Source organism: Salvia miltiorrhiza, chromosome 2 (genome assembly GCF_028751815.1).
Source record: "Salvia miltiorrhiza cultivar Shanhuang (shh) chromosome 2, IMPLAD_Smil_shh, whole genome shotgun sequence".
Classification (NCBI taxonomy): domain Eukaryota; kingdom Viridiplantae; phylum Streptophyta; class Magnoliopsida; order Lamiales; family Lamiaceae; genus Salvia; species Salvia miltiorrhiza.
The window spans coordinates 57,357,443-57,383,075 of NC_080388.1; the positions used below are offsets into that span (position 1 = coordinate 57,357,443).

Here is a 25,633-nt window from a genome sequence, read left to right on the forward strand (position 1 = left end):
CCTTTCTGGTTACAGATATAGCAACTATCACTGCCGGCCTTACAGATTCCCACATGATTTTTGTTACATTTGGGGCAATGTGGGGCCCTCTGTTGGTTATTCCCCATCTGTTTCGGTGCACTCTGACCTCCATAGCCCTGTGACTGGAAGACCCGTCCCTGCCATGGCTTCTTCTCGCCTTGGTTCGGGTTACTGTTGTCCCATCTCCTTTTTCCTTTAAAATTCTGATTATGATTTTGATCATGTGGAGGTGCTGGCGCAGGTACAATTGCAAGTCTTTCTCCTGGCATGGCTGCCTCAATGTCTAACGCCCGACTGAGCGACTCAGTGTAAGACAATCCTCCATGGCTTGCCAAAGCCATCCTAATCTCGTGCCTCAGTCCGGCACAAAACTTTTCAGCCATCTTATCATCTGTGTCAACTTGTTCCGGCGCATATCTAGACATATCGCAGAACATCCTGTCATATTGAGTTACCGACATCTTCCCTTGCTTTAGATTGTAAAATTCAGCTTCCTTCTTCTTGCGGTAGCTCTTGGGTATATACTTGTCATATATACCAGCTTTGAATTGTTCCCAGGTCAGGTTTTCTAACTGCTCTGCTGTCATCGTTTTCATCCGTGCTTCCCACCAGAAATCAGCTGACCCAGTCAACTGAAAGGACATACAAGTCAGACGTTCTTGGTCGGTGCAACGCAGGAAGTTGAAAATGCGTTCAATAGCACGAACCCAAGTTTCAGCTTCTGCCGGGTCTCCTGTCCCGTTGAAGGTAGGTGGGTTCTGTCGCAAGAATAATTCTTCAATCCGTCGTTCTGGCTGAACAGGTGGTTGAACTATTTCGGGTTCTGGTTCTGGCACTGTTTCTGGGTCTCTTCTTTCATTTCGGGGAATCCTGCCCCCTCCTCTTGGTCGTCCTCGTTTTGGCGGCATTCTATTAGGTCAAAACATAAGTTGTCAGCGCATTAAAATGCAATAAGGACATACTATCATTTCTATAGTTACTCTTTAACTCATCGAGTTCTGCTCCTGTTAAAACTTAAGCGAAAATATAAATAAAACATAGCGGAACGACTTGCTGCGAAAAACCAATAAGATCACCATATATAACATAGGGAAAATTGCCTCAATGAGGACTTTACATCATCATAAAAATCTAGGTTCAAAGATCTATGTAAGTACCACACATGATGAACTGGCTATCCAGCGAAGCCATTACAAAAAGTACTCAATCACAGAACGCCCCAAGGTTTCGCGTATCCGTACTAATACTAGTCCAAAGACTATGCCGGCATATGGCATACAAAGAGCATTAAAACAATCTATGTTTCTGGAATATTTAAATATCATCCTATTAGATATATATATATATAAACCGGTCTAAGAAGATCGGGTACAAGATCCCTGGGTCGGGGCATGGCTGTCTTCCTCTGGATCCTCTTCCGGATCTTCCTCTGGGTCTTCATCTGTTTCTCCGCCAGATGGGTGCGACTCACCCCCTCCTTCACCTGCTGCCTGGCCAATGATGGCTGAGCGAATCATCTTCAAGGTGACTCGAAGAGTTGGGCGGTCGTCCATGGCCGGGGCTTTTCCCTTATTGAGGAAATCCATGGTATCGGCTAAGACTCTGTCAACGTCGACCATAGCGGCTGCTATCTCTGCCTTGCTCAACTGCCTCGATGACAATGGTGGCTCACAGACTAATGGCATTGAACCCGTGCCAGGTGGAAAATCTCTGTAGGCTTGAGGCCTAGAGGGGCCTGCCTCAGCGTCGTGCCTCCTGGGTTGCTTTAAGATAGGGGCTGCTGGTGGAGTCGGCTCCGGAAGTGGGTCCAGTAGTTCGTCGGGCGAAGGTACTCCGACTCGAGCAAGGTCTCCCGGACGTATATACGGCCCTCGAGGAGCATTTCCCCAACGAGTGAATTGTGCCTGGATCTCAGCAGTAAATCCAGAGAAGTCATAATGCAAGTCATAGGACCTGCCAGAACGAGTGATGTAGTGAGCGGAAATCATCCTCGCCCATCCTTGCCATTCTGATGGCAGCAAATCCATTAGCCGCTCCATCCCGTCATAGTCCGATATCCCATGGTCTCTTGCAGCGACCCAGTGTCGATGGAAGCCGGCCAAGAATTGGCCTAAGTCATCACCGTGGCATCGGCGATAAGTAAAATATGAGTTCCTGATAGTATCCGGACTAGCATCTCGACGCAACGGCCGTCGTCTGGTAAAGCGCATCCTCGCCATCTATACATGAAGGTCGCATAATCAAACTCACGAATATCAAAATAGGTGGCAAAAACAGTAGGGTTCAAACATATCTACAACAGTAAGGTAATAATTCTACTTGAGGTCTCGAAATTCAAACCACGGTATTATAATCATAATAGCCTAACACTAGACTCGAATATAATTCGTGAAGTCTTAAATATGCTGCAACTAGTACTAACTAGGTTTTTGAAAAGAGATAACTCCGCTATGTTGCAGTTTCCAAACTATGTAGGGTATTCTTATTACTATGAAAAGTGTTCCCACTATACTCTGATTAAAGCGATAGTTGATTCGGTATCCGCCTCGCGTGAATAATCCGAACGAAGATCTATGCCCGTGTCACTATCTCGTGTGTAACACTTTTCTTTACTCCCCATTGTATTTTGTTTGTTGATTTCTCGTCTGGTTCACTAACTTTGTAACTTACTCATCGCCTCAATTTACAGAGAAAAGCAAAAATGTTCTTGCTAAATTCCTTCTATTGTTGTGTTCATAACAGTGATCATGCATCCTTAGCGCATCTAAGTTCATTGAGTAACATCCCCATAAAAAGGCATAAGTAAAATCAACATTTGCATCAAAGCGAAATATAAACTTCAACATTCAAAACTTTTTGTTGCATTCCTTTCTGTTGAGCATAGCGATGTGATGAAGTGCTGAGCTTTTGCCGACTGACTCTTTCATACTAGTGATCATACTAGAAAAAATTATTAACTCTAGGGTTCAGAGCAAATGAACTGCTCTGATACCACTCTGTCACGACCGAGCCTAATTAAGGATAATTAAGCCGGGAAATCGTGACTAATGGAGGGAAATTAGAAGCGGGGTAGAAAGGGGATAATCAACCAGGAAGGATCGCATTTCATCATTAAACAAAGGGATATTTATAATATAACAGAAGTTTAGTCGTATAGACTCAAATAACTAGTAAGCTCAGATATCTCTGACTTAGCCAAATAAACATAAAACTTCTGAGTACGCAGCGGAATATGATTCTGATTACATGTATGAAGACATGTAACCCTAGAGTTCATTAACACATAATAAGACAAAAGAATCCCGCTCGTCACTTCATCACCATCGGCAGCTACTCAACCTGCACATTTAGAAATATATGCAGGGCTTGAGTACAAAAGTACTCAGTGGGCACGTATGCCTAAGTATAAAATACATGCTTCAAAACTGTAAATTGTCATGCCATAATTAAACAGTACAGCAAGGGAGTTTTTCGCTAAGAGGCCCAAGCTTACTAAATTCATTTGTGATTCTTAAAGTTCGACTGCAGTCTAAGTTCTCTTGTAATCTATCATATCTGGAACTTTGTGCCGGAGAGGTGGCCACCTCTCACGGTCACTTGACCGGCCAACCCGCTAGATGACTCACGGTCACTGGTGTACACTAGCCCTGGCAGGATAGCTATCAACTGCTCAGGACCCGAATTCGATTGCATGATAAAAGTCACATCAGATAGATATCATACTGAAATTTAAATATTTTATGGCAAGACAATATTTGAAATAACTTCAATTAATTTAGTCATGAAATAACTTGCTTGAACGTAATATTTAAACTCATTTGATATATATGAAAGTAATGCCCACCTGATAGTGATTTTCTGTGATACAAAAGCTCCTCAACAGATTGTCAATCTCGCCCTTGACCTTTATTACGAGAATATATGTACATATATAAGATATTTGCTTGAATAAAATCCTCAAATGAGAATGTGTATTTAACTATGCATGATCCTTATGCATGAATTATTATTCTGAAATAATAATCAGGGAATTTCTAGTGTTAATCCAAGCTATTGGATTTAAACAAAAGCTAAGTCTCGTCTCATGAAGCCGGATAATTAATAAAAATTAATCCGTTCTCTTAGGGTGTTCTAATTCGCCAATTAAATAAATCCATCCTTCGTGGTCGTTACTAAGATATAACTAATTCGGCTTATTCGCTGAATAATCTCATAAAATCTCTCGGCTTAATAAATAGGAATAGTAATGTTATAAGATTAAATAATTAAAAGGCTCAACATAAGGCAGCCTAATAATTAATTAAACAAATATGGGCTTGAATAATTAACATGAGAGGCCTAATTGAAATAACTTATCGGCTCAATTAATTAAATAAATCTTGGCCCAATAAATAATTTGATTAGCTGGGCTCAATTAAATAAATCATACGAGGCCCAACGAAGATAATATAACAGCCCAATAAAATAGATGGGCTTCAATTTAAATAAATTCGGCCCAATGAAATAATTTAATAAAGGCCCATCTAAGTAAAATAAATAAGGCCCAACAAATAAATAAGGACCCAAAAATAATTTAGCCCAAATCAATTAAAATCAGCCCATATAAATAAACTCAGAGGCCCAATTAAAATAATTAAAATCGGCCCATATAAATAAATCAGAGGCCCAATTACAATAATTAAAATCGGCCCAAGACTCGGCCCAAAATAAAGAAATAACACGGCCCAGATGATTTAATTCGGCCCAAAATATGTGCCCAAAATAATTAAAAGCCCATGTAAAATAAATGAAGAGGTCCAAAACTAAATATTTCCGGCCCAACTGAAAAAAAAAACAAGGCCCAACCATGTAAAATTTGAGAGCCCAACTCTCTTTTTTCTCCCAACAACTCTCGGTTCTCTCTCCCTATTTCCTCACAATTCACGCACACACACATATAGACGCACATCTCTCTCTCTCTTGCTCAAGATCCAATCGAGCTCTCTCCCTCTCTCAATTCATGGCTGCCTCGTGAGCTCCACCGCCGCTCCTGCTGTGAATCCGACGATCGGCCGCCGTTCTCAGCTTCACGATCCTTTTCCTCTCTCAAAACTCGAACCAGGCGCTGCCGTTTGGAGGGGCTGCTGCGTCTCCTGGTGTCGCCGCCGACTGCTGCTGATATGCCGGAGTCGCGGCCTGCTGGGGAGCGCCGTCGTCGGCCGCTCTGGAATCCGGCGACCGTCACTGAGCAACCGGCGAATGGCTGGCAGCGTCGTCTCCTTCTCTCCTCCGACAGAGCCCACAATCGTGCCCTAGACTTCTGGAAATCGTCGCCGCGTTCTGGTCTCGGCCGCCTTCTCCGAGTCGTTCCGGTCCCGATTCAGTCGTCCTTTCATCTGTGGCAAAGCAGAGGCCTGCTCACGGTTGCCTATTGCTGCGTCGTCGGCTACCTTCTAGATTTACGCCGCCTCCGTTGATTTTCTGAGCCCCGACGCCGCTGCAGCTATCACTTCTTCTCCGGCGAAGCAAACTTGCCGCCGTCGCGACATCTCTGGAGATCCGCGAGCACCCGCCGCTGTACTCAATTTCCGCCGAGCAGGGGTCCGCTGTTGCTACTATCTCCGGAGTCGAAGGTTCGAGCCACGCCACCAACTACAGCTGCTGTTTCACCGGGTCGCGGCCTGGAGTTCTATCGCCGGACGTCGCCGCTTGGGAGTGCCGCCGCCAGCCGCTGCTGTTAGCAGCAAGAGTCCGGCAGCCTCCTTTCCCGGAGCCGCCGTCGCCGTGAGTCGCAGAGCTCCGACAGTCCACTACCACTCAATCTAAAGCTAAGTTCTCTAGTCTCGTTTGTTTTCGTTTACGCGATTGGTGTCGAGGAGTATGCATATTGATTCAGTTGAGTGAGAAAAGTTAGTGCTAACATTTAACAGTGTGAGGATGTCATAGCTAAAATTGTCCGATCACGAGCTAGGGTGTATCCTTTCTTATTAAACTGTGGAGCCTATTTTCATGTGTATATTGATCATACTTGGATGGATAATATGCATTATAGGACATAGCATATTGAGCTCAGTAAATACCTCGAATGTGATCGAATTGATTGCTTGTTGTTGAATCGAATGAAGTGTGAAATAACTGAAATGAATTTGAAGGTGCTGTTGTTTTAATAAATGCAGGTGAATAAAGGAGGAATGGGGAAAAATTTAGCCAAAACTTACCTCCTTTGAAGTTGGCAGCAGTTTTACAATTCTATTTCTTTCCTTCAAATTTTCTGGTTTCTGGTGTCAAAGGAAATGGGTGAAGGGAGTTTACTGACTGAAATGTTAAAGGACATGGAGGGAGTAAGTGGAAGAATTATTGTGGCAATGATGGTAATGGAAAACAAAGCATAGTGGTGTAGAAAAGTGGTGAAGTGGTGGGAAACAAAATTAATGGAAAGAAAAAGAGAAGAAAAAGAAAGGATAAAAAAAATGTAGAGGAGAATTATTGATGTATTTTCTCTGTCTCGGTGATTCGGTAACTGTAAGATGGATCACGTGCTCGTATCTACTTGTACTATTTATTTAAATAATTCTCGATTTCGACATGTGATATCTCGCTAAAATCGATAAGTTATAAAATGAATCTAAATTAAATCCGTGGATTTAATTCGTTTGTTTTTCTAATATTTAAATTAAATCCGCAGATTTAATTAACTCACGAGTCAGAAATAATCCACGACTTGAATAAAAATAAAATCTAATTCCATCTCGCTTAAAAATAATAACGTGACTTTGCTAAGTCAGTTATAACTCTGAAATAATATCATTGACTGCTTAAACAATATAAATTCAGGATCATAAGCTGAATTCATATCAGAATAATATCTGGTTTCATTTACTGATGAACATAAATAAACACTCATTACTGGATTTAATATTTATAAAAGAGCGGGTCACTACAGTATTATAGTCTTTTAAACTTAAAATGACTATATAACTTATCTATTATAAACTAGGGCTATAAAACTTATGTTTTTATGAAAGAGGGCTATAATAAGATTTCCCTCTTTATTTAATAGTATATAATTTATATGATTATTTAATAGTTTTTAAATATAAAAATTGATTAGAAATGTATAAATAAATAAGAATGAATGAGAATTGAGGAAAATTAGAATGAAGTGATTATACAATGCCACATATGATAGGATTTATTTTGCTATTATATACGTAGGATTAATCTAGTTCTTGATATATATTTAATTCAACGTGTTGGAATAAATGGGACGTTTAATAATCGCAAAACAAATTCTTAGGTCCCTCTATTTTTACCTTTTATTTCAATAGGTCCCTACACAATACTCTTGTTATACTAGGGCCTTATATTTTTATATGTTATTATCATTGAGTCCTTATTTGAAGATATTAATGAATTTATTAGAGCATCTCCAATACATTGTGTTTTAGAGGGAGTCTTAGATGGTGGTCCCACACCCTTCTCCAATGCATTGATGCTTAGAGTGTGTCTTAGATCATCATTTCCACAAAATTCACATTTCTACATTTTTATTTTTAAATTTCAAATTTCATTAAAATTAAAATTCAACATTACAATAATTAAAATAAAATTAAAGGCATAATTAAAATACGATAATAAAATAAAAATTACAATAATTTCCTAGGGCTCAATCAAACTAAAACGAGACCAAATGCACTCCTTCAAGTCCAAAGCGAGGCGAGCATGCATCTCCGCGTCTTTCAAGGATGCTTGTCGTGCCACAAATGTACGAAAATCTGGCGGAACACCGGCACAAGGACGAGATGCGGCGGCGGTACTCGAAGCTTCGTTGACGACCTCTTCTTCCCATTGCGTTGCATGCTCGCCTTCGTCTTCGATGATCATGTTGTGCAAAATGATGCACGTGAACATCATGTCGTTGAACAACTTCGAAGAGTTGAGCACGTTGATGTCGTTGTTCGAAGCAGGAGTCCCAAAAAAGGCATGCCAGATCCATAGATGCGACGACTTCGAGGATGATGGTCGATTCCCTCTGGTCGCCGCGAGTGTATGTGTCTTGCATGCCGTTGGATAATTCTTCCACGCCCAATGCATGCAATCGAGGCTCCCTAGCATTCCCAGGAAGCCGTGCTTCGCCTCGTGCAGTGCCAGAAGCCTTTGGCAGTCGGCGAAATTCGGCCTCCTCAGGTATTCCGCGCCGAAGAGTTGGACAATGGCTCAACAGAATCTGCGCAAACACTCCAACAAGGTGGACTCTGCAATCCGTAGATACTCGTCGTACTGGTCCGCTGCCCCACCATTAGCTAGCATACGAACAACAAGCGTGCATTTCTGCAACAGTGTGAAGCCGGGTCTGCCAAGTGCATCCGCGCGTTGTTGGAAGTATGTATCAGACTGCACGACGTCGACGATGCGCAAAAACAATGCACGACGCATATGAAATCGGCGTCGGAAAACGTTGTTGGGGTAGACCGGATTTTCGGCAAAATAATGCGCGTGCAAACGTTGTGCTCCGGCTTCACGGTCCCGATGAATGTACGCCTTCTTTGCCACTCTTTGTCGACGACGACGGGGTTCCATCGTCAGATCACCAATAGCTTGAACAATTTCATGAAATTATTGCATGAGATTGGAGAATTCTTGAGCATGTCGCTCGTCGCCGCTTGATGAAGAGGATGTCATTGTTGTAGAGATTTTTTTGAGGTGGATATGAATTTTTAGAAGTGAATTGAATGGAGATGAAATGTGGTATATATAGATAAAGTGAAAAGTTATATATATATATATATATATATATATATATATATATAGGGGTGGGCTACCATGAGAGCACATCTTAAAATAAGAAATAACAGCAATTTTTAATGTATGAATTTTATGTAGAACACGTATGAATTCGCTGCATAAAGGTATGAATAATGAAAAATAAATTTTTGCTACCTTTGGGATTCGAACTCAGAACCATAAATCCATCTAACAGGATTACGAATCAACCGTAGATCTTGATAATCTAAGGGCTGAAAATGATTCTTATTTTATATCTTAAGAAATGCTCTTATTTTAGCCCTTCTTTATAAAGCCTATCATACCGTTTGCAGCCAATGGTCGATTTTAAAAAAAAAAATCAAACGGTCCAAATTTTGAAAAAAACAGAATTTTCAATTTTTTTTTTAGTTGGGCGCATCTGGCGGACGCACCATACCTCTTCGCCCAACGCCCCGATTCTCCCCTTCGTCCCAGCTTCGAACTTGGCCGGGTCTCCAGCGCAGCCGAAGCTCCAGCAACGCGGATCGACGCGGGCTTCGACACGCTCGCTGGAGATGCCCTTAGTATATTTTTTCATAACTTAAATGCTATGTCATTCCATATTTAGATGATTCAAACCCATATCATATCCTAGTTGAAAATCTAATACAAAACCTTAAGAAATTTTAATCCCAAACAATAATAACATCAGTTCTCTAATTATCTTCTTTCCCCAAACACTTCTCTCTATTTCGATTTCCTATTCTACAAACATTGCACATGTATCCATAAAATTGATAGAATAATCAGAATTGCCGAAATGGGGAGGAAATAATGTGCAAAACAAAAAAATAAATTGCGTTGCTTAAACTCTCTTTGAAACAGTAGCCCAACCCAAATAAAACAAAAAAACAAATTGTGGAGGATATCCTGCAGTTGGCTGAAGGCTCTTATCATATCTCATTCAGTTATACTAGGCGAGAGCTGAACCACGCCGCACATTTTATGGCCAACCAAATGGAATTTACCTTAATGATACTCCAAATCATATCAGATGTTATGAGTAATAGCTTTAAGCTTTCTAGTTTGTGAAATGAAAGTCCCTACTTTTTCCTCAAAAAAAAAAAAAAAACAAATGTCTGGATTTGCTCTTGATTTTCCTTACTGAAAATATGAGAGAGAAATGACTACTGTTAAAATTACTGCCTATGCCAATGATATCATTGTCGACAGTGAAGCGCAACTCGATTGATAAGTCGCTTCCCCTCTAACCAATAGGGGACTGCATTCTGCTTCGCCTCTAATATACAAAGCTTTATTTGAAGGCCGATTCATCATGCATGTAAAACTGTTTATTTTGTTTAGAGAAAAGGTTTTGTATTACAAGCCAAGCTCTAGATACATCCTCGAATACGGTTAAAGATACCATACAATCCACGAACACAAATCATTTTATTTCAAAAAGATATGCAATCAGCCTTGTTTAATACTCCTATAATTATGGAACCTTTTGAACCACATCATGAACTTTCATTAAGAGAATTTCCATGCCGAATTTCTGGTCAGACCACAAACTAATGAACTATATAATCCAAAAGAACCCAGAAAACTATTTCTTAATCATCAATAATTCCTTAGATTCTGAACAAAAGGGGGAGTAGAGCAGCTTCATAAATGAGCCAAGCAATTTAGATTCTATGTTGGCATTACTATAAAGCAGAATCCATGTCCTCTACAAAGCTATTCATCAATTTCCAAGTAGAATTCACATCATTCCTGGAGCTCCTCACAAGGGTCATATTACAAACATGAGCTAAATATGATTCTACCAAAACAGAAATGTGGTCGGTTATGCTCACAATAAGGTTCAGCAACACAACAGCAGCAAGGATCACTGAGTCAAGGTGATTGCCACATCCAAGTAATCGCCTATCTGCATATGCAACAAACATGACGAATCTCATATCATCAATGATATGCAGAGTACATTAAAAATAAAAACCCTTTGGGGTTTAATCTGTTTTAGAAAACTCCAAAAAGTTCGCAGGTTTCAGCAAAATCCATAATTAACTTTCTATTTTATAAATTGCAACAGTTTAGGGATTTGTTTTTTTGTAAGTCGTGCAAGTCTTGGTTATCTGTAGTTCATCAAAAGCATATAAATCGAAAACTTATGCTACCTAGGGTTCAGGGAAAAACAAGGTTACCTGAAAGCTAAGATCACCCAATGCCTTGCTTCCACTATCAGGCCGCCTTGGGTTAGGGTAAGAAAATGTTCTCCCCACCTTCATAAGACAAATGGAATCATCTCAAACACAGAATCAATAAGTTGCTTTTGCATTTTCAGAGACTACTCTATTTCTTAAAGTGTACACCTAGAGCTGATTTATACTTGTTAATCAAATCATCATTATTAAAAAGAAATAAATGGCAGGCAATGTTGGTTACCGAGATAGAAAACAAGAGAGAAGATATGCAAACCCACAATTGTTTGTAGCAAGAACACTGACCTCTCTAACAACAAAACGACCACGTTTATCAGGATAGACAAAAGCAAAGGATAGCATAGCATCTCGTCTTCTCGCTTCAGGAGCTACCTCTTTAACCTGCAGGGCAACAAAAGACACCATTGAGAACAGAAACAAACATATAAGGATGCTAAGCTAATGACTTACTGTTACTCACAAAAATGTAAAACCCAATTATGGATGCTAAGCTAATGACAATGAGAATTTTTTCAAGTCCCAACGCAAACAAAAATGCAGTGGATATACCATTCTGCAAAACTTTTTCCAAGATGTACCAAATTACTGTGTCAACAATTATTGAAGTGGTCATTGATGCTAAGTGCTAACCACTTTAATAATGAGAATAAATCATTATGGTGTAGCATAGAAGCATGAAAAGAACCTGATTCTACATCAACTAATTTCTTTCCTTGCAGCCTAAAACAGGGTTCTAGAAACCATACAAGTACACACATGCTAGACAGAAGAGGGTGATAGACAGAAATAACTAAGATGTCTGCAGAAACTTCTCATACCAGATCAGTTAATTCACGCAAGGTTGCATCCATCCATGTGTATATTTGGACCTCATCTTTGGGTTCCTTGCCCCTCACTGCAAAATCTTCATCAGTGTGATGGCCTCCAACCTGTAAAAGGTTTTAGGTGTCGTAGATTAGGAATTTTTTTTTAATAGAAAGAAATGAGACTGTTTTTCAAAAATGGGAAGCATACCTTGGTGAAAACTCGAAGCAATAGTGGACAAGTCTGTGTGCAACAATCAGCAAGGAAACAGGGTGAAACTCAAAATCAGCATTGTAAAATCGAAAAGGGAACATCATAAGAACATTGAATAAGAGGACCATAATTTACAGGGGCCACTCGGAAACCATAAGCCTGTCGTTGGATCAAAAGCTAAAGACAAGAGATGAATGAAAACAGAGTTATCCTGATACTTCAAGAAACATAAAAAAGCCTGCTAAAACATAGATATCAGAAACAAGTTCCTTAACCTAAGAGAATCATAACTGAAGGATGATCTCCACTTTTGTTATACTCAATATAAAGAAGGAATGCCTTATATTTGTGTTTTAGCAAAAATTTAGCAAAGGCAATTCTATTCTTGGTTCTTCCAAGTTCTTCTTGAAGTTGGAACAAGATTTTCGGAGCTCATAATACAGCTTCGAAGCTGAAAACTCACACCTACTCAAGAATTAAACGACTAGCTATTGAGCAGCTTCAATTAATCCAGCATCTCAGAAATGTTCACACGTGCATTCCACCATCCCAAATTATAGTCAATTCACGAAGTATCTCCCGAGTCCTAAACCCTAACTCGCGCAATTTAGTAGGTGCTTATACAGGCATTGCCAGGAAATCACGAAAATAATTGCTAGCAAAAGTATAGAAATAAGTAACCAGTCAACATTTCGCCCGAGAAACCCTAGATAGAAACCCATAAATTGAAAACGTCAGAATCAAAATCAAAAGAATGTTGGGATAGAGAGAGAGAGAGAACCTTCTCACGATCGACAGGTTCAGGGCGAGGTGCGGCGGGCCTGGCAGCCTGAGGAAGAGGCGGTCCTCTCCCCGGCGGAGGCAGCGGTCCTCTTCCCGGTCTTCTCTGAACTTCTGCCATTTACTGCGACTGTAAAGCGTGGTGTGCAGCTTGGTTTCTGCTATACAATTTGAAACCCATTTTGAGCAGGCCCGCTAAAAGGCCTTACCAGTTACCAAAATAAATTAGGGTTGCGAAAAATAAAAATCGCAGATGCACATTTCGATATATCCAAATGTACAGTAATTAATAAATTTTAGTAATTGACGATGGTAAGACGCTTCCCCTTCAACCAATAGGTCGGGGGTTCGAGTCACCCTAGGAGCTAGAGTGTGAGTGGGTTTTTTCCTTTCTTTGGTTGTAACAAATTAAAAAAATAAATAAATTTTAGTAATTGATACACACACATTTTTACCATAATTCAAATCCACGATTTAATTTCATATGACATATATCAAGATGTGTTTAAAATTTGATGTATATTGCATTAGAGCAGCGAGGGATGCACATAAATACGACACTAATTATTGAAAGTCCACACTTCTAAACTCACTCTAAAATTCCTATTTAGAGATTTTTGATCACAAACATAATCAGAAATATGAAAAAAAGAACATAAAATGAAAGTTATTTTTTTGAACAATTTGTAGTTATTTTTATATTTTATGTCCTTGTCGTCTCTAGTGATTGTTGGAGTACAAGGTTTGTTTTACTAACATTAATTTCTATTGCATATAATATTGTTGATTATATCAATTATTGTAACTTCAAAATAAAGAAGTTTTTTCAAAATTAAAATTCATAAAATCATATTTTTGCTCTACTATATCTTAAAAAAAGATAAATAAATGTGCTATAGCAATTTTATGAATTGAAATGAAGTGTTTGGAAAAACTTGATCTTGAAAATGTTATTGATTATTTTGCTTTTCAAGAAGATTCAAATTATCTTACCAGTGTTTTTCAATTTATTGCACTTTATATATAGGTCATATTATTAATGTTGTAAATTAAGCCACACAAACATAAAAGATCGTCATGTGCCATCTCTAACTAATTAACAACAAGCTCAAAGCTTCATTTCTTAACAAAACCCGATCTTAATTTGAGGGAATTTTAATCATTGTAGCGTCACTCCAACCTTGCATGGTAGATTTTGAAATATACATCGAAGATGGTCATTTTATTGTGGACATATATAGTAATAGTGCACATGTATAGAGCTGGTATTGAAGCCGTTGGAGATACATTATTTTTCTTTTAATGAGAAGATTGCCAACAATTAAAGCCCAAGAAAAATGAGAAACCTGAGTGTTGATGAGAAAGAAGACAAAAATGCAACAAATTAAGCTAAGTCAATTTGGAACTCGAATGACTTGTCGTTGATGTTTCTTAGATGTGCACAACAAACATTCATGCAAAACACCCTTATTGAATGGTTTACAACAAACATTCAAGCCGTACATACACACTTGTTGCTTTTTTTTTCTTTTCAATTTGCTGCAACTTGTTGGTTCTAGACTTTTATATGGGCCGCATATTTGGATGGTTAGGTGAGAATTTTTTGTATGTGCATTATTTGGTAATATGAATGACGTTTGGATCATAAATATTTGGCATAATTGTTGTCATTTTTTGGGTTGTGATTTTTAAACAAGATGCCTAATTAGAGATCTCAAAAGGTGGTTACTAGCTTAATTTATATAAATTGAAGTAAATTTTCAGAAATTCAAACAAAATTTCCACTAGAGTAAATGCAGTCAAATTGATCATGCATGTTACCGCATTGATCGAAATTTAATCAGTTATCAAACATAGCGTCCTGGTACATCTGGTACGAATGAGGATTATTCATATTAATTAGTTGTGGCGCCAGTTGTACTAGGATGATGTGGTGTCACAGTTGGTACAAATTATCTCCATTCATATAGGTGTATCAAGTTAAAGTAAATGTATTTAAGTCTCGTAATGTCAAAAAAAAACCTTGTAAGTAGTAACTTTTTTGTATAGTATAGATTACATTACACGTATAGTACTCTTAAGATCGATTTCAATATACTATTTGGTATATGTGCTGGCTCAACGAGCTGCACTTGTAAGTTGTAATTATTTGTTATTTGTCCTAAAAAATTAATTAAACTACTAAAAAGTTCGTTGTAGGCGGTTGTAGTTTTTCAACAATGGTTCTCCAACTAATAGTATGTATTGATAATATCAACATTTGTAATCGTGCATAGAATTGCAAAACATATAGGGTAAATATCAGTTTTTGGCCCATCGTTTGGACGTTTTCTTAAATATATCCCACCCTAAGCATATTTACAAAACAATACTCATCGTTTCATTTTTTTCTCATTTATGGCCCGCAAAAATAATCCGGCGACCGGTATTTGACGTGTTCTGACCAAGTGCCACGTAGATATTACACATCAGCATTAACAAAATAATAAAAAAAAAACAGAAAATACATGTAATTAAGGGGAAAAAAAGACGCATCAGACTTCTAATCCCCCTCCCCCGCCGCCATCTCCTTTTTTTTCCCCTCCCCACCACCAACTCCTTCGTCGCCCTCTGCCCAAATCCAGAATCCAAATCTGAGATTCAATGCTAAAAATTGAAATCCGCAGCCGAAAAAAGCAGGGGAAAGTTGGGGTTTAGATTCAAATGAGGACGTCTTTGTATTATGATTTGGGCTTGCTTTGCATTTTCAGTTTGATTGTTTTATGGGAAATATGATTGGTTGCCTACTTGCCTTTGGTAGGCAGGAGTTTGCAATGAATTAATGAAAATCAATTAACTAAAGCAACATGTTTCATATCCCATGTACTGTGATTCTTTTTCAAGTACTGACTTTGTAGTGGTTTTCATCTGTCCCTGGTTAAATTAACATGCACATCTTGTAAAATTTAAGGTTGATGGCAATGGGAGATTAGTATCTGCAACACATGATGAAGTTATAGCTGTAGAAGACTAATTGAAGATGATAAGTGCAAAGTAAAAAATATAGACGATGGTCAGACTCCAGGATGCAGCGTAAATAGTGGGAGTAAACCATGTGCTTCAAAAACAACTGAGTTTGAGAGCTCAGGTCCAATACCAAATTTTCTTCACTTGTTTATCCCCCATTTGTCTCTGAACATTAAATGTGTGTTACAGTTGCAATTTACGGTGGGGAGGGGGAAGCAAAGGAGATGGCGGCAGGGGGAGGGGGATTAGAAGTCTGATGCGCCTTTTTCCCCTTAATTACGTGTATTTTCTATTTTTTTTATTTTGTTAATGCCGACATGTAATATCTACGTGGCACTTGGTCGAAACACGTCAAATACCGATCGCCGGATTATTTTTGCGGGCTATAAATGAGAAAAAAATGAAACGATGGGTATTGTTTTGTAAATATACTTAGGGTGGGATATATTTAAAAAAACGCCTAAACGATGGGCCAAAAACTGATATTTATCCAAACATATATATATATATATATATATATATAGAAATAAAAAGACGTAGATTCACATGACATAGAATAAAAGTGTAATTTGGGATGTACTTGAATACCAAATTACGCTATTTTTATGTTTTGAGTTTATAGATATATGAATTAAATGATACTAAAACATAATCGTCGAATTAGTTAATTACACAGACAATGTAATTAACTTAGACTAGTAATTGAATCACACTTAAGACTACTAATGGATCAAACTTGGTCCATCCCAAAATCTTTCCATTTTTCTCCTTTTGGAGGATGACCAAGTTTGCTCCATCATATCAAATTAAGCATGGGGATATTCTCGAAAGCTAAGTTAAATAGAGTCATCAAAATCATACAAATTGAAGGCTTCTTCTAGACATTCAATTCACTAGGTGGCGCCACCAAAGTGAGGCGGTGGCCAAACGGCTGGGCCGCCGCCGTCGGTTATGTAAGACAAGCACGATAATGGGACCAAACACAACCCTCGGCTTTTCAGGTCACCCTTTGCCTCTTCATTTTCAATCTCAACCGGACCCTGTACATCATTGGATAATAAATCAATATATTTATATCAAATTTCAAGTCTAATGTATGTAGATGATTATGGAAATATTTTATTATTTTTTTACCTACAAGAAATAGAAAAACCCTAGTTAGAAAGAAAAGGAATACACAAGTTCATTCATCATATCAAATTCCAACTCTAATATACTTCACTATAATTTGCTATCACCTCCTATTCAAAATATATACTCCATAATTCTAGTCTTGTGCAAATAATTGAAGAAATTTATTTCTATAAAAAATATACCCTTCATAAACTATGAATTTGTATATATGAAATGTGAAGAATGTGAGTTTGGATCGAGGTTAGCTAGTAAGGATAATAACGAAATCATGAGAGGGAAAAAAAATTCTAGAATGACATTTATTTTAAAAAATAAAAAATGTCCAAATAGTATTTATTTTGAATAGGAAGATCTTCTTCTTAAGCAAAGAAGTAATCAACTTACCCCCTTTGTTACTCTATTGGTCTTGTTCCGTGATGCCTTCATATAAGGAACGCTTAAAGTCTGCATGGAGACATTAGAGTTACATCTCATATTTCACTCTACATATCAAATGTTTGTGCATTAATTGAATGCCACTTTGCCTATATTGGATGTCATACAAAAATATAAACATGCATGAATAAATATCCAATAGAAAAAATATAAACGTACAGAGGAGACCTTGTGCTTTCTTATTTCTCAAAGACCACGTTACTTTCATCAACGCGTACAATTGTGAAACATAATGTAAACTAAGAAGAGAATTCATAGTCTTAAAGCATGCACATAGTCAAAAACGAAACTCGAAATGCAATATATCACCCTTTCAATCTATTAAGAAAACGAGGACACTACTCATCTTAAAAATAAGAATATGATTCAAATGTGCGAAATATGTATACATACTTAATTAACAATCTATTTACAATATTCTGTATAATTACAATTACTACAATTTGATTTAGCTAGGTTAATACATATACATCATGTCTTCTACACTGTCAGCTCGTATATATATAAAGAAATATCGGCCCCTTTCTCATATATTTATATATATACACACACAAATATTACTATATACTATACGCAGGTGAACTGAAGCATTATTCTCAATATTTTCAAGTGGCCTCAGACACCAGAGAATGCCTAGCATTCTAATTTCACCATATTTATTAAATTTATTTAGATATTTGAAGGGAAATATATATTCTCTTCATTTTAAAGTAGTTTATACATATGTATATGGGGAAATATTAAATAAATACATAAAGGAACAAGTACCAAGAAGAATGTTTTTTTGAATATGTGTCAGTATTACCTCTACTTGGGTCTGTAGGAATTTGATGTATCCAATGGCCTCCATTAGTACCGATGCTGTGTCTGTCTGCAATATTCCCCAATGTCCACGTGTCATTTCATTTCACGATAAATGAATTGGTTTCTTTTTGCTGTTTCTTTTTCCATTTCACGATATATAGAATACAATAGGAATTTGTGATATGAAAAATATTTTAACTGCTGCAGTGAAGTGAGAAGAGAATATGACCTCTTTTATTGAGATTCTAATAAGCATGAAACTTTTGACTACTGCTGCTCATTTCTTTAACTGTTTTCTTCTTTAATTATTGCGTACTTGAATTTTTTAGGACCCAAAATTTACCTCAGCTTTTATGCAGAAAATTTTGCTTCTCAATCGGTGTAATGTCACATGCATATGATATGACAATATACAGTGTGAGCGTGGGCTTGTGCGTAATAAATGATTATAATCATTATATGTCTGTGTTGTATTTAAGAAACCCTAATTATGGATCATTAGGTAACTGGTTTTGTACAATGCCATAATTCACAGTTGTATGATAAATGAATTGGTTTCTTTTTGGTGTAATTGTCAAATTGGAGTTAATTCTTGCCAGCTAGATGATAATTAATAAGATCAATGCTAATTAATTACGTTCTTGATTCTGATTAATATTATTTTACCTTGCCAAAAGGTGCTACCAACTGTTGAAGTGCTGCAATTCTATCTCCCAATTTCTCTTTTCTCACCTGAATTGTCAATTAATAAAAAAAAAAGATTACTAACACAAAGGAATTTTCCAAATATTTTGCATTTGAGATTGGATCCCTAACCGCGATTACAGTACCTTAAAGGGAGGGCAAGAAGATCGCGCTTCTAACCGCGATTTTTTAGGCGCTTTTTGAATTTGCGACTTTGGCTCCATTTTGTTGCTCTTACGTTTTGCTTCTGTTACTGCATTGCTTGAAGCTGATGACACCTTTCAAAAATTCAAAAAGAGTAAAGTTGTTCAACAAAATAATTATAATGCATGGCCCTCTTGTCAATATCCAACTGAAAAAGATTCAATTTTCTGAAAACAAAATTTAAAAGGTGCACATATATAACGCAAAAAGCTGAAGTATGCCTTTGAATGGAGAAAAGAGAAGACCTCTTTCATATAAAGGAAAGGAAAAGATAACAAATATCACATAAAGGATGAAAAAGAAAAACAAATAAAAATAAAGCAGCTAAAAGAAGAATAAGAAAGACTCCTAGCTTTCCTATTTCTTAGTTACAAAGGATTACTAAAATCATTAAATCAATTTGTTCATGGCTAGCTAGCTATATATGCTTCTTCTGATCTTTATTTCTTTATTCTTCTTAAATTTCGATGAAAAACAGTACTATTTCTGATATTTACAAAGTGATGATATTCTATATATGTACTTGAATAATTAAAATGGATCTTTATGAGTATAGACACAAATGATATTGCTGGCTCATTAACTAATTACTTCCCAACTTATATAAAACACATGCAATAAACAAGATTTATGCAGCATTATATATATACGTCATTAAATTAAAAATGAAAATGGAAATCACTGAGTTTCCCAATAACCAGAAAACAACGACGGAGACGAAGAAGAAGAAGGTAGAAACAACAAAAAAGAAAAGAAAAGATAAAGAGATGAGGAACCTTATTAGAGCCATAAAATGGGATCTGATGTGATTGGTGCATCTGATCCAAACCATAAGTAGAAAACTCATCTCTCAAAATCCCAATTTGACCGTGCGAAGAAGCAAGAAAATTCCCAGTAAATCTGGAAGAGACGAGGAGATCCAAGGCCTCCAAATTCATATCCAAAGATCCCGGCGGCGGAATATTGAAGCTCGAATATTCCGGAAAAATCTGCCTCGTATTAGTATTATTATTATTAGAGTAGAAATCGGGCGCATTATTAATCTTCCCATAGGAGGACAAGGACTTGAGCAGGAACTTGGTTGCGACGTCGTTTGGTTGCAGATCAGAACCCTGCTGCTCGTTTCTTAGGTTTAGCTCGTCGCTGCTGCTGCTTAGTATCTCCGAATACTTGTGGTAGTAATGGTCGGCCAACTCTTCCTTAATCCTACACTCATGCTGCACTTCTTGCTCCGAACCCCAATTATTGAACCCCATGTCTGGCGCCATCGATGGATTTTCCTGCTGCTTTCTTTCACTACTGTTCGAGCTCAAGCAATTAAAGTTCCTGTGCAAAAAAATGACTGATTTCAAACCCTAGCTAGGTCTTTTAATCTAGAGAGAGAGAGAGAGAGAGAGAGATGCTTACAAGAAGGAAGAAGGAGGCCAAGCATGAGTCGTAGTGAAACCTACGCCATAGTTAGGTAAAGAAGAAGCAGAAGAGCCAACGAGTTGATCTTGGAGGTGATGATGGCTGTTTGCAGACTCCATAATGAGGTGATAATTTTTTTTTAAAACACTTGAAAATCCCAAGATTAATAATTTAAAAAAACAGAAAAAGAAAAAAGATTTTTTAGCTAACAAAGCAAGGCTCTCTTCTCTCTCTACAGTTGCTCAGGTGACAGCCATATACCTCCCTTGTTTGCTTTTAGCACCTTTTTTGAAACTCCTCTCTTTACTCTTTCAATGTCTCATCATAAAGCAGCCTTGAAAAGAAAGGAAACACACCATGAAATGAATCAATATGCCCTTATATCATATCACACCCCAGCCCTCTCTCTTGATTTCTTCTTTCCAGTCAAAGCTTTTCTGAAATCTTTACACGATGAGCACAAATACTGCTGATTAATATCAACTCTTTCTCTCTCTCTCTCTAAACTGTCGTGAGTTTTAAATACAGGATGATAAAAATATATATATGTATGGTTACGATATATATGCCATGATGATGAAGCTCTCCCCTCCCTTCAATCCCAAGGTTTTGAACGAAGAAAGTAGTCTGTACAAAGAAATGATAGCTACCATGCGCTCTCTCTCTCTCCACATGTTGGCAGTCTCTTTATATATTGTATTGGGCCATCATGGGAAGAGAGAGTCCCAAAGAAGGCCTCGCGCGTCTGGCTACTCTCTGTATATTTCTCCTCAATCACTTGCTGTGGTCCAATTGCATGATTATATTGTTGTATATTAAAAAGAGGCTTTTCCAAAAGAAAAATATAATATACACGAATTATGTATAAAATTTGAGGGCAAGACCGCCCATGACATCACCTGACGTATCAGATAGGAATGAAATGGTTATTCGGATTGAAATTTAGTGTACCATACTTGAGGCAGGGACGATCCTGAGATTTCGAGGGTCCTAGGCGAAACAATATAAAGGATCCATAAAAAATAAAACTTAAAAAAAATTATTGGTTCAAGATCAAGTTTCTCTAATACCTTATTTTTGATGCATAAAATTTCTAACTTATTTAAAATTTCTTAAGCTACAGTCACTTAAAATTTAAAAACATGCAAGAAAGAACAAAACAAGAAAGAGAGTAAAGTGTGAAATGAGAGAGTAAAATATACAATTAGATTCTTTTTTTTATGATCTATTCAAAATTAATATATAATAATTTTTTTATATGATTAATACAAAATATATTATAATTAGTAAATTTATTTTTAAAATTTGGGGCCCTAAACTTTGGGGGTCCTAGGCCTTTGTCCCACTTGCCATATAGAAAGGTCGTCCCTGCTTGATGTTTCATTTTACGTCTCACTTTCAGTTTTGTTTACCTTGTATACTTCCTCTGGTCCATAATATCATTGTCACTTTTGTCATTTTTGTTTGTTCACAATATCCTTGTCATTTCCATTTATAATAATAGAATTCACAAACTTCACTTACAATAATAGTGGAACTCAAACTCCACTTGCAACAATATCCACTACTATCAATTATTATTCACATTTTTTTAAATTGCGTGTTGTCCACAAAGTGGTAATGATATTGTGTATGAAGGGAGTATATTTTTTTCTCCAATTTCAACTTTATATGCTTTAATTTAATTTTGTGATTATTAACTAGCATATATACCATCTAATTAGGGTATATAATAATTTTTATCAATTAATTTCACTTTTATTAACAAATGATAGATTGATAAATTCAAAATTATGGTATAAAATTTTAATTTTTTTAAATAAAAATTAAATATATATAATTCATAGTATTATAATAATTTTATTTTTATAAAAAAAATTATTATAATAATAAATAAAAGATTAGAACATAATAATACACATAAAATTATGAAATATTAAATCGCATTCTATGATTATTCCGCGTTTATTTCATTTCTACAAGGTTGCGACAGGTTAGTTTTGAAATTAAAAAATCATTACATTTAATGATAAGAGAATAGTCATTACTTCCTAATATAATTAGTGATAATAGGTTTGGCAATTTTTTTGAGCCGAAAAATTTATTAATACATCATATTTTTACTTATAATTAATTATGTTTGTAGTACTTTTTTTATATTCTGATAATAGGGTAATTTAAACCATTTCATAAGAAAAAAAAATACTAATTTTCTTTTCCGCCTCCGACCGCACCCCACATCGCCGGAAGACCAGATGCTCGCACCCTCCTCTGTCAAATCCAACGCCTCCAGCTGTCCTCTTCAACATTCCTTCGTGTCGTCGTCGATTGCAATACCTCGTTGTTGATTATTTTAGTTCGATTTTGTCGTGGTTCCCATCGATTCTTTTCCGCCATGGCAAGCAATCATCGGCGCCAATGTAAATACAGTGAGAATTTGAAGCTTTGGAGATATCTTTGTGAGGAACAACATAAGCTTGTTGTGAGGAAGCCTTGGGAGAAATTAGGAACCCTAGTTTGAATTTGTGGGAAATTGGAAACCCTAATTCGAATTTAAGCAAAATGACGTTATTTGGTGCTTAATTATTTCAAATAAACGTGAAGGAAAATGACGACGTTTTAACTATCAGAATTTAATTACACGTAGATATTTCCAGCTGCCAAGTCAGCTTCAATTTTACAGAAATTTTTCATAGAGTGCAAAAAACGCTTCAAAGTTTAGTTGGAGTATACTATGACAGATTTTCTGAAACTGCAAAATACGAAAATGAAAATAATTAAGATGTATAGGGGCATTAACCCCTAAAATAATGACGCTCCGTAATTTTGCTATGTTAATGCCACGCGTGCGCCTCGCCACACATAACTATGACACATTAACGAAAACAAAACACTTCGAAACTGATTTTACTTGCAAAATTCGAATCAATTAATAATATAGTACTCCCTCCGTTCCAAACGAAATGTCATATTTCTTTTCGGCACGGAGATTAAGAAATGTGTATAAAGTAGATAAAGTGGGTTGGTAGAAATTATTTAAATATTAAGTATAGAGAGAGAGTTTATTGCCAAAAAAAAAATAGGACATTTCATTTGGGACAGCCCAAAAAGGAAAACAAGACATTTCGTTTGAGATGGAGAGAGTAATAATTAAAGACACAATTTACAGGTTATAATATATTTAGTAAGTGTAGAGCAACGTTGTTACATTCGTTGATTACTTGAATGTTTGCGTCGCCTCGAGCTCCAGTGGAGCTATTGGAATTTCGTCGGTCACGCTTTTCACAATAAAAACACTACGTTGAAATATCAAGTAGCGCACTATATGGGATCTTCAACATAAAATTTTTATAATACACTAATATATTAATCTTTATTCCAAAATTTCAAAAATAAAGCATTTAATTATAGGGTGGAAATAAATAAGCAGACGCGTCGCGAGTGACTCTACAAGACTCCAACTGAATTAAGGAAAGGAACCTAATTAACTTAAGAGAATAACAAGAAAAGTAATGTAAATAAATATCATGCATATATGTATGATAAGTATCCATGTGCTCTTAATTAGGCCAGAGTAACTAATCTTGCACAATTAATCCATGCATATATATAAGCCAGATAAGTTTTAGAAGACTTGTTTTGTTTGGAGATTAATTAGCTTGTGCGTGCCGCATAAATTTGAGTAGTTCGATCGCCATTATTGTACAAGATTAAGTTAATTACTATTTAAGTAAACATTATTGTGCCTCAATATTATGGTTTTTCTCTCAATTTTATTTCTTGATCAGAAGGTATTTCAAATAAGGTCCAGCTACTACAATTAGTCCTTCCCAGGAAAACAATGTCCATGATTTTTTACACTCATAATATATACTACAATTAACCATATTATTTCGACTTAATCGTTATAATTAATTACATATATACATTCGAGTAGCAATATTGGGTTAAGTAAATGGATAGGTCAAAACAATAAAGCAAAAATGATTAGACACTTCATCTGAATAAGATATAGACATGTTCCCCCACATCTATATCCCAAATTATAGGTGTACATGTGTTACTTTTTCCAAAGCTATTAATCACTGAAACACCCTTACTTTATGAATACGAGAGACATGGGTATATATGAATGTGATTTCTAATTCTCTAATAATAATAATAAAAAAATAGTATCCATTAATTTGATACATTCAACCGATGGTGATTTCCTATATATATAGGAAGATGTTCAAGAAAGAACCACTAAATAAAAGAAGAACGGAGAATCATTTTCAGCCATTCGATCATCAAGATCTACGGTGAATGCATCATCTTGTTGGATGAATGTTGATCCTGAGTTCGAATTCTGAAGGGAGCAATTTCTTTTTTTTACTTTTTTGAGTGCATTTATTTTTAACAGCGAATGCATTAATTTTTACAGTGGATGCATTAGATTTGATGGTTCTCAGTTCTCACAAATAATGTAGTTTTATCTAGAAACACACCCTATATATATATCCTAGCTATACTATATGTTAACAATAATATTTGTGTAATTAATTTTTGTGGCATGTAAAAGTGTACTTATTTGACATAACACATACACAGAATGCAAAATACCAAAAACTATTTTACATGTTGGAGCTACTGAACAACAAAAAAAATTTAATAATAATATGAGTTTTATAATACCAAAACTATTTTATGTTTAACTTACAACGTTTCAAAAGTTATGTTTATGATTGCAAGTTTAATTAGAAGTTGTGTTAAATCTTAACTTTAAGACAAATTAAGTTTTACGATTGTCGAGAAAAGTAAGATTGTTTTAGAATTACACTTTTATTCAGTGGTGAGTTTAGGGGAAAGTAATTAAAGATCGATGTTGCAAAGTCAAGTATAATCATTTAACTCACGTTTTACATATTAAGATCTCAACATTGAAAGTTTAGCTCCAATTAGATGTGTGAGATGTGCACATTGAAGATAGATTGACCTGCAATGGAGCACGCATCACGTTTGCTAGGGTGACATTTCATCGCCTAATTATATTGATGTTACATGATTAAGGCGGCAAATTAAGAATTAGATACTAAAATTTAAATAGTATAGTTATATTATATATCTCGTATACAAATTGAACCACCAAAATGTTGGTTTTATACGTAAGAGTGCACGTCAGCGATATGGTTAAATCAACCTAACAATTT

General features: G+C 36.3%; 4 protein-coding genes across 4 annotated transcripts; all 4 read right to left on the reverse strand.

Annotated features, from left to right (window-relative positions):
* Positions 1-7,659: 7,659 nt before the first annotated feature.
* LOC131009788 (uncharacterized) lies at positions 7,660-8,115 on the reverse strand. Its single transcript, XM_057937196.1, has one exon. The coding sequence runs from the start codon at positions 8,113-8,115 to the stop codon at positions 7,660-7,662; it is 456 nt and encodes a 151-aa protein (XP_057793179.1).
* A 102-nt stretch (positions 8,116-8,217) lies between these two features.
* LOC131009791 (uncharacterized) lies at positions 8,218-8,580 on the reverse strand. Its single transcript, XM_057937197.1, has one exon. It carries the CDS (start codon positions 8,578-8,580, stop codon positions 8,218-8,220), a length of 363 nt encoding a protein of 120 aa, XP_057793180.1.
* Positions 8,581-10,420: 1,840 nt separating this feature from the next.
* LOC131010572 (histone deacetylase complex subunit SAP18) lies at positions 10,421-13,036 on the reverse strand. Its single transcript, XM_057938154.1, has 6 exons — positions 12,769-13,036; positions 11,985-12,017; positions 11,789-11,899; positions 11,256-11,351; positions 10,953-11,030; positions 10,421-10,678 (listed from the first exon to the last, which is right to left on the reverse strand). The coding sequence occupies exons 1-6, from the start codon at positions 12,886-12,888 to the stop codon at positions 10,637-10,639; spliced, it is 480 nt and encodes a 159-aa protein (XP_057794137.1). The 5' UTR covers positions 12,889-13,036; the 3' UTR covers positions 10,421-10,636.
* A 3,289-nt stretch (positions 13,037-16,325) lies between these two features.
* Positions 16,326-21,229, reverse strand: LOC131010573 (transcription factor bHLH110). Its single transcript, XM_057938155.1, has 7 exons — positions 20,442-21,229; positions 19,811-20,360; positions 18,977-19,108; positions 18,813-18,878; positions 18,148-18,213; positions 17,292-17,351; positions 16,326-16,813 (listed from the first exon to the last, which is right to left on the reverse strand). Exons 1-7 carry the CDS (start codon positions 20,561-20,563, stop codon positions 16,667-16,669), a joined length of 1,143 nt encoding a protein of 380 aa, XP_057794138.1. The 5' UTR covers positions 20,564-21,229; the 3' UTR covers positions 16,326-16,666.
* Positions 21,230-25,633: the final 4,404 nt, after the last annotated feature.

Excerpts from the sequence above, each read along its gene's own strand:
- LOC131009788 (XM_057937196.1), bottom strand. The coding sequence starts at position 8,115 with ATGCTAGGGAGCCTCGATTGCATGCATTGGGCGTGGAAGAATTATCCA.
- LOC131009791 (XM_057937197.1), bottom strand. The coding sequence starts at position 8,580 with ATGGAACCCCGTCGTCGTCGACAAAGAGTGGCAAAGAAGGCGTACATT.
- LOC131010572 (XM_057938154.1), bottom strand. The coding sequence starts at position 12,888 with ATGGCAGAAGTTCAGAGAAGACCGGGAAGAGGACCGCTGCCTCCGCCG. Across the intron at positions 12,018-12,768 it reads AACCTGTCGATCGTGAGAAG|ACTTGTCCACTATTGCTTCG; the intron begins GTTCTCTCTCTC and ends TGTTGCACACAG. Across the intron at positions 10,679-10,952 it reads TGGGTGATCTTAGCTTTCAG|ATAGGCGATTACTTGGATGT; the intron begins GTAACCTTGTTT and ends TTGCATATGCAG.
- LOC131010573 (XM_057938155.1), bottom strand. The coding sequence starts at position 20,563 with ATGGAGTCTGCAAACAGCCATCATCACCTCCAAGATCAACTCGTTGGC. Across the intron at positions 18,879-18,976 it reads CTTCTTGCCCTCCCTTTAAG|GTGAGAAAAGAGAAATTGGG; the intron begins GTACTGTAATCG and ends TTGACAATTCAG. Across the intron at positions 18,214-18,812 it reads TGGTAGCACCTTTTGGCAAG|ACAGACACAGCATCGGTACT; the intron begins GTAAAATAATAT and ends GGAATATTGCAG.